Here is a 12,528-nt window from a genome sequence, read left to right as displayed (position 1 = left end):
CACATCTAACTTGTCAGACTGGGTGCTGACTTTTCCAGCAGCAACTTGTTTGTTCCCCTGTAAGATTTGTATCTGGAGAGGTAGGCAAGATACACATGTTGCTTTCCAGGTACATGATGGAGAGAAGTGTTGGAGAAAAGATGCAAAACTCTTGATCTTAAGCAAGTTACATCACCTTTCTCCACCTGCACCTCATCCCCCTGGTTGGTTTAGTTTGTATCCAAGTCCAGCTACTAGTTTCGTTTTTGTCGAGTCATCTGGTGACTTGATCTGATCAAGCCGTGTTTGCCTGTTCCTGCCACTGATCCTGCATAAACTTCACCCATTGATATTCCTGCCTGCCGTCTCTTGTTGTTAGTTTAGCCTTTGTCCAGTTGTCTGTTAAGTTTCCCTGATCCTGGCATTGCGTTGCCCTGATCATGCCACATTCACCCATTCCTGTTGTTGAGTTTCCCTGTTCCTGCCATTGATTTTCCCTGATCCTGCCATTTTATTGTCGTAATACAATACCGAAAGTACAAAATGACAAATTAATGCCCTGCATAAAGCACAGACGTTATATTAGCTAACTGTAGCGCTCTGAAAACAGCCGTATTCCTTTGAGTTCCAGTGATATACAGTTGATTCACAGAACTACATTTGTACTGTATGTGGTGCTGAGTCGAGTGTAACTAAAGTACTATAATCATGACGATAAGAGTCACTAATGTGCCCACAACAATCTGCATCACGTGTCCCCGTCTGTACTGTCGGCGAGCTGGAAACTGCATTCTTCGCACACCACTGGGCCATCGACCGCTCACCGAGTATTAGTTCGACATCTCTGAGCTAATTCTCTGCATACTACTGTGTGTGTGTGTGTGTGTGTGTGTATGTGTGTGTGGCAGACACAGTCCACTGCAACAGTCTGTTGATCAGATTCACTCCAGTGGAAAGGAAAGCAAGCGGGGAAATCAAGAGCGTTTGTCGATGTTCGTGTTGTGAGTGTGTGTGTGTGTGTGTGTGTGTGTGTGTGTGTGTGTGTGTGTGTGTGTGTGTGTGTGTGTGTCTGTGTTAGTGTGTTAGAGAGAGAGAGGTTTAAAGGGATGAGCACAGAAATAGATCGACAAACTGAATGTGGAGAAGAAGATAATGTGGATTTTCCAGAAATGTATCAAATTTCAAGAAAGTTAACACAAACACATGATTATACTTCGACACACTGCATATATAAACACGTACTTGTACTTGTAGTACTACTACATTTATCCGACAGCTATAGCAGAGTACTTTACTCTTCCTCCCTACGTTGGAACACAAATACCTCTGCCGTTTTCTCCTTACATTTTCAAAATGAGGGGAATTAATCGATTATTCACGACGCTTCACCAACGACTCTACATCTTTGTGGTGCATTCAGGAACAGCTGTGTTAGCTTTGTGCAGAAATGGCCGATAGAACTGTTACTCTGAGTACATTTCAGAGCCGGTACTTTATTACTTTTACTTAAGTAAAGACATTGAATCACAATTTATCACTTTAACCTGAGTTTTTTGTTTTGTTTTTCTATACAGGAATATCTGTATTTCTTCTGGAATAAAATATTACTTTAGTGACAGTGAAAGTCACCCGCATGAGCAGTACTTGAGTAAATAATTAAGTATCAAAAGTACAAGTAAAAGTAAATTATGCATTTGCATGTATGTATACTGCATACTATAATCATCAGATCTGATAATCAGCATATTTCCGATTGAATTGGAATCAGTGTTTTTTTTTTTATCCGATTGCAGATATAAAAATAAATGTATTGTAACCATTAACTACTCTGTAAAGTAACTAGTAACTAAAGTTAGCAAATACATGTAATGGAGTATTTGCCCCAAAGATAGAATAGAGTGCATGTTTAGAGTAGCAGCAAATGGAAACACTCATAAGCAAGTAAAGTACAAGTACCTGAAACCTGTACACGAGTAACTAAGTACATCTATAGATGTATTTAGTTACATTCCATCACAGGAATATATCTTATAATAAGCAGTCCTTTAACTTTTGGTACTTAGAGTGTTCTTTGATGGTAACACCTGTCCATCAACACATTAACATTACTTGTAACGGAGTATTTCTCGACCTACTTTTACTTTATTACAATATATGAGTACTTCTTCTTCCACCTCTGACAGTCACGAGCCTTAAGTGAAAATAAAAAGCTGCTAATGAGAGAAAATCTTTCTTTTTGTATAATAATCCCGAGTTACAACCCTCACATTGCTGTACTTTAGAGTATTTTAGTAATCTAGTTTGGGAGTAATCTCTCCACAGCAGCAGCACGTCAGAAGCGTTTCTGGTCACCGTCCATCATGACGCCTGAAGCCGTTAACATCTGTCTCCTCGAAGATGACAGAGAAAAATAAAAATGTCTGTCTTTGTCGTTTTAATGTACCTCATCCTGCTGCGCCTCCTTCGGCTTCTTCTTCGTCGGGTCTTTGGACGCCGTCATGGTTGCTCCTGCTCAGCCGCCGTCCAGCTCCTCTCCCGGGTTACTGACATCCAGAGCTGCCGGCGCGTCCATTTAGCAGCGCGAGCGACAAGATGGCGGAATCAAGAGCGGGAAGACTTCCGGGATACATTTCAAAATAAAAGCCGTCCCACAAGCTACATTTTACAATGTTTGTTTCTTGCACTTTTGTCTTTAAAATCGCCTCCGAAAACATAATTTTAATGCACAATATATGTTTTATTATCATTAGCGTAAAATTATATCTACCTTTTTCTGTCTTCAATAAAGTTTTTCTCTTTTGCTTTCATCACAAAGCACTACAAATGTTTTACAAATAAATTTTATTATTTTGAAACAGGCACATTTTCCCCTCGTTTCTAACAGGAATCAATTTAGGATTGGCATTATTCAAAACACAAGGAAGCACACATTTTATCATGTGATTGTTTTGGGGTCTGGTACTCCACTGTGAATCTCTTTGTTAAACACAACCTCCTTTTCCAATTAAATTTAAGATAAGAAAAGATCATTGTGCATATACATTACTGAATATATCTGGAACATAGTGTATGGATATATCATTAACACAGAATTTATGTTTTATGTCCTTACTCTTGTTATTTCCTTTTCATTGGGTCATTTTGGTTTCACAAAATAGATGTGTACTGGAAGTACATAACCAGAAAAACAGATGTCTTCCTGTAATCAAATCATGATTGTTTGATTCTGTGTAAAGAGGATGTAGGCTCATACTAAGTTTCAGCTCTGACGCAATCAAACTCCTTTGAACACACAAGCTGCAGTCTCAGATAAGCTAAGACTGTATTAATCCCAAGGGGAATTGTGCGACAGTGCAAAGGAGGAAAGAGTGCAATTAAAAAATATGACATCAATAAGGTGTAAATCCAAAACATACACAGAGCCAAAAATGGAAACTGATTCATGGTAAGCATTAGAAGAATATAAACAGGTTAGTGGCATAGATAGATGGCATGTTTAGGGTTATGGTACCAGCTCTTCTTCCTACAGTTTTTGTCATATGCTTTTATTTTCTTAATAGACACCAACATCCGGTGTTACTAGGTTGAGTGACTGTAGCTCTGTCCATGGTGCTGAAAATCTATACTGTCTGTGTCTGTTGTACTATATATTAGGCTATTGATGTAAGTACTGTGATTTCAAGGTTGTGGAGATACAAAACTGTAAACTGTAAACACAAAGTAATCACCTTCAGGATTATTATCACGATGATGGCGATCTTACAAAGAACATAAAACATAAGTAAGAAACAGCAGAAGAAGAACTCAGGTATTAGATATTATCAGCGTCAGAAAATGTAGAAAGGTTGATTCTGCAGAATGGCACATTTCAGAATCATAAATATTCTAATCACTGATTTATTAATGTGCACATCACATTAATGTTGCAGCTGGTTGAAGGTGGGAGTCATCTTTAAATAACTTTTCATACTGCGGCAGTTTGCGAAAATCCCTCAGGGTTAATAAAGTCTTAAAGGATAAGACTAATACGTCATATTTTAAGTGCACCTGAGTAAATGTATTCAAACTTAAAGAGGAGAATGCTATTCTACTGATAGACGGGAAGTATATCCCCAAAATTTGACTTTTAAATGTGGCATACCACAAAAAGAGAAAGTGTAAAATGTTATATTTACTTTACATCCCTCGCCAAGTATATTAAACAAGAAGATTGGGGATGCATCTAAGGGGAGGTATCCTAGCTAGTATTAGGTATTTGGCCAAGATGTGCCTGTTAAGTGTGACATATTACTTATAAAGTGTCCAATCTTTGCTCAGAGTGTCTGGGCCTGTATGCTAAACAGGCCAGTTTTAAACAGGAGAATGGATAGAATGCATCTACGGAGATGTTTTTTCCAGATAGAGAAGAAATTTCCCCAAAATGTGAACTCTTAAATGCGGCATGCTACGAATAAAACCTTACAAGATGTGACACCAAAACTGTCAAATAAATTACTTTACGTCCCTAAGCCAGTGTATCAAAGTCAAGGGAGGGAGGAGGGGTGGTTCATCTTTCAGGAGGTTTTCTGGCTGCTTTAAGAGAAGTTGGCGTACCACCAAAAAAAATGAAAAAGCAGTGTTTTAAATAGTCTAATCACGAGTCCGCTATTAATCAAGTTATTTAAATCTTGAAAACAGTTATGATGATAGCCATTAATTAAACTAGAAATCATGTCTGTGGTTTAATTAAACCTGACAATGACTCTGCACAGGCCTTGGTTATATATAATGTTATCCCATCATATTCTTTGCAGAACTTGTCCCTCATAACAAATTGTATTATTGCTTTCTGTTCCCTGTGAATCAGTGTTTGTACAGCTGTGTGTAATATCCCCACAGGGACTTACAGTGTCTCGCACTTTGTGGTATTTTTACCTCTGATGATGTCAGATTACTCTACTACTCCTACAGTATCACTTCAGAGACTGAGAGCTCCTCTGTGATATCTCGTATTAGAATATCCCTCGGAAAATAAATTATGGGATTATAGCTCAGCGTGTCATCGGAGAATGAGCCGGGCCGAGGCTTCCTCTGAAATCCCTTCAGAGGGGAATGAAGCGAGACAATCGAGCAGATCAGTAACCAGCTGGCCTTTCCTGCCGCCGAGAGACTGATGCGAACTGATAGGTGTCACAGAGAAAGCCCCGGAGACACGAACCCCCCTGAACGACACGCAAACACGTCCCCATCCAAAAATAATGAAGATAACAGGAGGTGGGGAAATGAAGATGGAGCAAGAAGACAAAACAAGCCAGAGGATATAAATCTCCCTTTTTAACGTGTTTCTGGGGACCAAATGCTTCCACAAGGACAGAAAAATGGCACCTATGAAGAACGCTGACAGGTCGCTAGGCCCCCGCTCCCCTTAGTTACTGTTGCCACGTACGTCAAAAGACCTGTGCAGTTGCACAATGCCGTTGGAACGTTGACAAAGCAGTTCAAGCTAACGTTACCGCTCAAAATTCGTGTTCGTTTAATGAACATAAACAGGAATTTTCGTTTTTTTTTCTACCGGTGATTTTGTTAGCGAGCTAATTAAGCTAATGTTCGCCAAAATGCTCCGTAAGCCTTCAAGTAAAAGTCCTGCATTCAAACTCTGACTCGCGTGTCAGTGTTAGCATCAAAATGTACAAACAAGTAGCGCATTTTTCTGACTTCTTTGGGGTGAGCATAAAAAGCAAAGGCAGGGCAGAGGTGACAATATGGTCGACATCTAAATATAAGTTAAACTTATTGGAAAGTGTCCATCCTTGACTGCGTTTGAGCACCAAGCATCAATGACGTAAACACACAGTCCTGATCTCCGTCGGCTTGGAAAACAGTTCCACCTGCAGAGTGAAATAATCTGAATCTACAAGGTAACTAGCAGGACTTGGACGACTCAAGTGAGTACCAGTATGCCTTCCTTAAAAATGGTGCCAATTAAACATCAAAACCGGATAAACTTGCATATGTTAGCCTGCTGCAGGGGCGGTTCTAGGAGGGGCCAACAGGGGCCAGTGCCCCCGTAACTCTGAGTCTGGACCCCCCTGTGGCCCCCCTGACAGGGAGTCTGCATCAATAATACAATGACAGATTTCTTGCAATGATTTTGTTCTGAAGGGAAAGGCAGAAATAAAGTGTCTCAGCAGTTTACTACCCAATCAAAATTGCTGAAATTGTAAACACTGCTTTGTCTGAATGAGGGATTTATCCTTTTTTCCGGGTTGTATGTGTCTAACAAAAAAGCTGGCCCCAACCTGGCCCCCCTATTAAAACTGGTCTAGAGTTCAGCGTTAAGGGTTAGCAGACATGCAGCAACACAAGTTTAGCGTGCTTGATGGAAAACCGAGCGAGCGGCGTTAGTGCTCGGATGGAGACGGGGAGGAAAAGCTTGAGGTCGTCGAAATGCTCGAAATGGCAGCAGAGGGGGAAGCAATAACGATTAAATGGACGGATGGTCGGATGGAGAGCGACGGGTGGAGGCAGAAAAGAGAAGGCAGCAACAGAAGAAGGGAGGGAAAGATCCTCAAAGCCTGGGTTGGACTCTCTTCCCCTCAACCATTAAATATTTACCAGGCAGAATCAGAAACCACATGGAAATGATCTCCCTCTCTCTCGCTCTCTCTCTGACCTCTGCTGGTGTTTGAGATGTTCACTGACGTCCCCAAGGCGGAGATCTCCACCACCGTCTTCAGACCACAAAGCTGCTTTTGTGCCTCTGTGTCTGCAAATGCATTACTCGGCACCGGCCTCCACCCTCCCATTTGATTTATTTGCGCGGAAAATAACACATCACCAGCACTTTATCATCATGTTTATGTTCGGTACCGTTCGAGTTCCTTTTTGTGCGTCGTTCCTCGTGAAATATTAAGTAGTTTCGAGCCTCTTGGCCTCCTGAAAACCGGAACACAACAACCTGAGGATGTTTCTTTCCTTGGCTGTGTCTGTACTCACGTCTGGACGTAACCCTTTAAACCACTGGGATCAACGCTCAAAGCTCATCATCTTCCAGTGTAAAAACAGGTTGTTATTTCTGCGAAAGCTTCAGCCGGCAGCCGGCGTGACAAAAATCGGTCAATATTCCTCCTCGGGTCCTTCCGGTTCTCACTCCTGCCGTCTAATCAGGGACTGATTTACACCAGAGACGCCAGGTGAATGTAATTAACCTGCTGCCAGGAAGGAAACCTGCAGGGCTCCGAGTGTGGAACCACTGAGGTTTGGTTGAAAAGTGTTTCTTAGATAAGGAAGGCTCCTAAGTGGGTTAGTTGACCCAGACGGATCTGAGGCGAAGTCCTGATAAGAGCGGGTTAAAGTCTGGAAATTATGAGGAACAGCGCCTCGCTGTTCCCCTGCTGCTGCTCGTATGACAGACACATCATCCCTTAATTATATAGTTTGATGTAACTTAAGTTGGATGTGATTGTCTTTCGCCCCAAGTCGACTTTTTCAGACTCCAGATTTCAGGCAAATGCTCAATTCGTGAAGCGTCGACAGAATGGGAAGAACAGGAAAACCACCTGTTACACACTTGGGAGTGGGAGGAGGCACTTTTTTCCAACTTGATAACTCAAAGTTATGATCTTAATGATATGACGACACAAAGTGGATCAGTGGCACATTATTCTAAGACACCGTGCTGCCAATCGTTCCTTAAAGGCCGCTGATTGGTTCAACCACTCCGTAGCTCAAAGCCTTGCAAGATGGATTTGCGAGATCACTTCGAAACGCCTCACATGGTAACAGAAAAATAGTGGTAGAAGAAAATGTTTTTGATGGTGAGCAACTTTTAAGTAATTTACATATTGCGTGACGAGTGACGTAGATTCGTCATAAAAGTTATTTAGTCGCAATCACATCGTCTTTGTAGCATCTATTGTGTTTCCACATTACGACAAAAAGCTCTGGAACATAATGAATTTGGAAGAACGACTTCCAACTGCAGGAAACGGGACCATCCAAGGAGCAACCCTGACATAACTCTTTAGCCTCCACAGTCACAAACTTCTCTTCATATTCAGTCTTGGTAAATTCGGCTGCTGAGATGCAACGACCATTTTGCAATCTCTGGATAACCTTTCTGTTTGAATATGTGATGTTTTTTGGTATTCATGTTGAGGGCTGGGTGATATTCCATGTCCCTGGAGAAAAAAAACTTGCTTCTTCGTGACCAAAATATTTTAAGGATTTGGGTGAAAATGGAGCCAACAAATATATCAAAGTCACTTCAAGCCCAGATAAATTGCAACCATCCTAGCATCTTGAATTACAATATTGGACTGGAACAAATTTCACCTCTGGTGTGAGCAATACATCAAAACGCTCTAACAAAATCATGACTAAGAGGAAAATTATTACTTTTCCAATTTGTGTTTCAGATTATTTTAAATTAATAGGATCCTCCGGTCACAGACAGCCAGCAAAAATGTACAAGCTATTACATATCATCTTTATTCTTTCGTCAATATTCCCAGTCTGTCCTCAAAGGCCAACGTCTAATTTATAATAATGAAAGAAAACTTCTTAAAAGCTTCTTCCTTGAACATGAATTTAGATTTCCGTGTGTTTTGCAGCAGGATGGGCCTTAAACGCTGAGCTGAGTGAACGCATTCAACCTCCCCAAGGCCTAAATGTCCATTTATAGAAATGCAAAATTTCAACCAGCACAGGCACAAAGACAATAAGCTGTGTGTGGGAGTGCGGTGCTGCTGGTAGATGAAAGCATGTACCTGCAAAACATATTAGTCATCATCTCCATGATGAGACACGTGGATATTTTAATCTACACCCTGTTTTAATAAAAGGTTTCCCCAACAAATGACAGAGTGAGCTTTGCAGATGAAGATAAATTAAATGAAGAAAACATTTTTTTTTTGCTTTTTACACAACGGCAGTGAAACTTGGCATGACTCAGAGTTACACAACATACAGTTAGATGAATCACAGCCATGAAGTGCAACGGGTGATATCATGAAAACACACAACTACATTATTATTAGCTGCATTTGTGAGAGTTTTCCTTGCCTTTGCCCTTAAATGCAAGGAGCTTTAATTATTATCTATTCTGGCGCCCCCTGTGGACTAAAGCAGCACGAGCACAACTATCTCATATTGTAAAGATCTGTATTCGACTTACTTGTGCATCTGTTTTGGAAGTTAGTGAAGGTAAGACGCAACATGTTTTTAATATTACTTTTCTTTAAAGCAGCTACACAGAGCATTTATTTGTTGTTATTTCTGGCGCCCCCTGTGGACAAAATCAGCATGAGCAGGGTCAGTATGAATTCAACTTCGCTCAAGTGCCAGTGTCATTTTATGTCATAGTTTCAGGATTCTGTTAAGTAGTTTCCTGTTTTATTTTGTAGGTTTTATCCTTATGAACTTCCTGTCCTTGTCTTTTTCCTGTCTTTTTTCCCGTTGCTTGCTCCTAGTTTTCCTTAGCTGCCTTTAGGATTGTATTTGTTTTTCTTGGATGATCAAATTCTGACGTCTTGAATAATTTTAATTGACTCAATTTTCTCTAACTAGAAAATTTACTTATCATTTCAGCTGTACTTCTATAGATTGTTGGATGATTACATTTGTAACAGACAACATCTTGTAATCTAAATAAAGGCCTCTCTTTTGAAATCAAATTCATTCTTATTATATTTTCATCATTGCAACTTTATTCATATATAAACATACAACAAGCAAATTGGCAGATAGATAATCTGTAATATGTCTCAATCATACGAGTCAGTGGGGATGTGGCACCTTGATCTAGAAAAGAAGTGGGTCAGAGTTTACTGACTGACCTATTAATCGGCCTGAGGCTGTGGTTGGGCCTCACTCAGCCCAGCATCCTGAGAAAGATGATTTATTTCAAAGAACAAACTGCAGGGTTGTAAATTTTGCCACTGGGGTTTCACAGTGTGACGCCTTGACCTGGAGGGAGTCCTGACTCACATTAGTTTCAGAGTGTGGCTGCAGTTGTCACTAAAATGACTGGAGTCGAGGGTCCAATACAGGCAGACATGGGTCTCTGGTGAGTGTTCGCTGCAGATTGGGTCAGACTCGTTTTACCCAGCAAGAGAAAGAGTCTGGAGTCTTTTCATTCAGAGCAATAAATAACACCTCACAAAACATTAGAATCTTATAACAGTGTACGTATGTTGTGAATGTACCAGTAATAAACCACTTAAAGGTTTCCCAACTAGCCCTTAAAATTAAGGGCAGAGTTCCCATAGTGGACACCAATTAAGGCAGTGCATCCTGAACAAACAACCCAGCCACTTTGTCAATCGTCCATTTTACTTGACACTCTTTTAAACTGGAAAATTTGCGCTCATGTTCAATTTCATCAGTATTTCGTGACCAAATTCATGATTTTTGACAATCCTGGACATACTCTCGTAACCCACCACAACCACCACCCGTGGGCACTAAATTTCATTTCAACTGCCGGGACATCATCCTGGAACAAGACCTCTGGATATTTGTGCCTCTTCAGCTGGGACAGCAACATCATGTGCACTGCAGTATTGCTTACGAATTACAGTAAGATGGAGCACAACATTTGTAGTGTGCAATGTTGGCACAATTGGCAGAAATGCACCGGACGCTGAAGGGAATGAGGAAGATAAATGTTAACAGACGCTCTTTATTTACCAGGTGATGGTTGAACTTGATAACTTGACTTTTGGTTTTACATGAACATCAGTCTCCCTATCTGAACTTTTCAGTTCTTTAGACAACTTCACGACTACTAAGAACAAACTAGAGGATAAACATGGTTCATTATAAACTGCTCACACAGTCGACCTACATGTTTCTCTCCGACATGTCATCATTAGATATTTAGGGTTTTCTTTTCCTCGTCATTAGCAAAGAACTGCATCATCTCCCCAATAAAACGTCTCTTCAGCGCAAAACAAAAGCCGTCTGAGTGTTTACCGTTTTCTCCACTGGCTAAACAATGTACCCTGCAGCCCATTCATCACTCACAACAACGGGCTGAGTCCTGACACACTTCGAGTCCCAGAGGACGCGTTACTGTTTCTCAGAGCCTCGACTCTCCCAGGAGGCAGCGCTCACACCTGGGACCGCACGATAAAACACACATGCCACTCTTCTCCATTGAATCTCCGGCTATGAAGGAAACTTGTCACAACACCTTCCATAAGAACCTCAGCGCTACGGTTTCTATAAATAAGAGCGTATTGACGCCTCACCTCCAGGAACCTGAGCTCTGGGTCCATCATGTTGATGTGTGAAGAATCAAACTCAGACAGCAACTCCCTCCTGCAAGTCCAGTCGTTTCTCAAAAGTGGCCGATATTGTCCAAAAACAATAAAAAATGCATTAGGAGTAAAAAAAAAACCCACTACAATAAGCAAGTCGAAGATAGTCTCCTCTCCTGCTCTTTCTGCCAGCGTGTCTGTCTGTCTGGCTTTTCTATTCAGAGTAAACAGACGTCTGGTTCACACACACATGCACACACACTCACAAAACCCCTCTGTTCTGGTTTTACTTCTTAAAAAATGGTGTCATTCATAAGCAAAAATCAGTCAACCCAGTTTTACTTGGCATCTTTAGACTGATAATCTATTAATTCGGCGCCAGGGGGGAATTCGGCTGCTGGTGACTCTGAGGTCCGCTGAGCTGGATTGACTTAGTTTCTGTGTTGAAAGGACAACCGACGAAAGCGGGTTTAAAAGGAAAATGTCAAGAAATAAAAAAAAAAAATCTATCCTCATAGGCCTCAACTTTCACACCAAAACACAGTTAGGGGCATAAACTGTATTGATCTACTTTTAATTAACACAACGACTTCCAAACTGGATATTTGGATCTAGGATTTCTATGCCCGTCCTGTAGCCTACAACAGCCAATGAATGATCATCGCACCGTTGTTGCATCGTTGCCAAAACTACAGACAGCGCAAGAAACTCTAGCATCAAGGCGATGAAACGGGTCGTAATTACGCCATCGATTGTCTAAACACATGGTTTTCAACAGGGGTCCATGGGGGGGTCGGTAAAATGTATTAAACTTTTATCACAGTTTCTGGAAGTTGAAACAACAAGAGAAGAAACAAGGCTGGCATCTATGAATTGTGATGAACAATATACGACACTAAGATCGGGTATTTTCACAAAGTTTGCTCGGAATTTCTCCCAGAATACGTTCATTTTAAGTTAAGCCTCCTGTACCTCAGTTGTTTCAGTACTGCAGGCGTATATGTGCAGGAAGATGCTTAATAAAAAATCCAAACTTTCTATCAAGGCACAACAACAGGGCAAATTCTTCCTGTAAGAGACATCCAGCGCTCGCCTGCTGTTCAAAGACACGAAATTTGCCTGTAAGACGATTAAAAGCCACAAATTTCTGACATCTTAAAATCAAGGCATCAGCAAGCGGCAGGAAGGTTGACAGACAGCCGGGAAAAATCCCAGAAGGGTTTCGGTCCAGAGGGAGGGATTCAAACTGCGACATCAACTCTGCCACACAGCAGGAGTTCAAAGTCGAGTCAACCTGCTCAGACAGATT

The 12,528-nt window shown here is 41.1% G+C and overlaps 1 protein-coding gene across 2 annotated transcripts in view; it reads right to left on the bottom strand.

Moving 5' to 3' along the window:
* LOC115577324 (inactive dipeptidyl peptidase 10-like) overlaps positions 1-12,528 on the bottom strand; it is a 66,066-nt gene that overhangs the window by 34,584 nt on the left and 18,954 nt on the right. The window contains exon 1 of one of the 2 annotated variants that reach the window (XM_030410345.1): positions 2,423-2,579. The exons of the other annotated variant lie outside the window; for it this stretch is intronic. Within the exon in view, the coding sequence (XP_030266205.1) occupies positions 2,423-2,479 (57 nt within the window). The 5' untranslated portion in view covers positions 2,480-2,579. Of the gene's footprint in view, positions 1-2,422; positions 2,580-12,528 lie in introns of those variants that run through there. 2 annotated transcript variants of the gene reach the window in all.

The sequence above is a fragment of the Sparus aurata genome, chromosome 24, assembly GCF_900880675.1.
Source record: "Sparus aurata chromosome 24, fSpaAur1.1, whole genome shotgun sequence".
NCBI classification, from domain to species: domain Eukaryota; kingdom Metazoa; phylum Chordata; class Actinopteri; order Spariformes; family Sparidae; genus Sparus; species Sparus aurata.
This window is presented reverse-complemented; position numbering and strand designations above follow the sequence as displayed.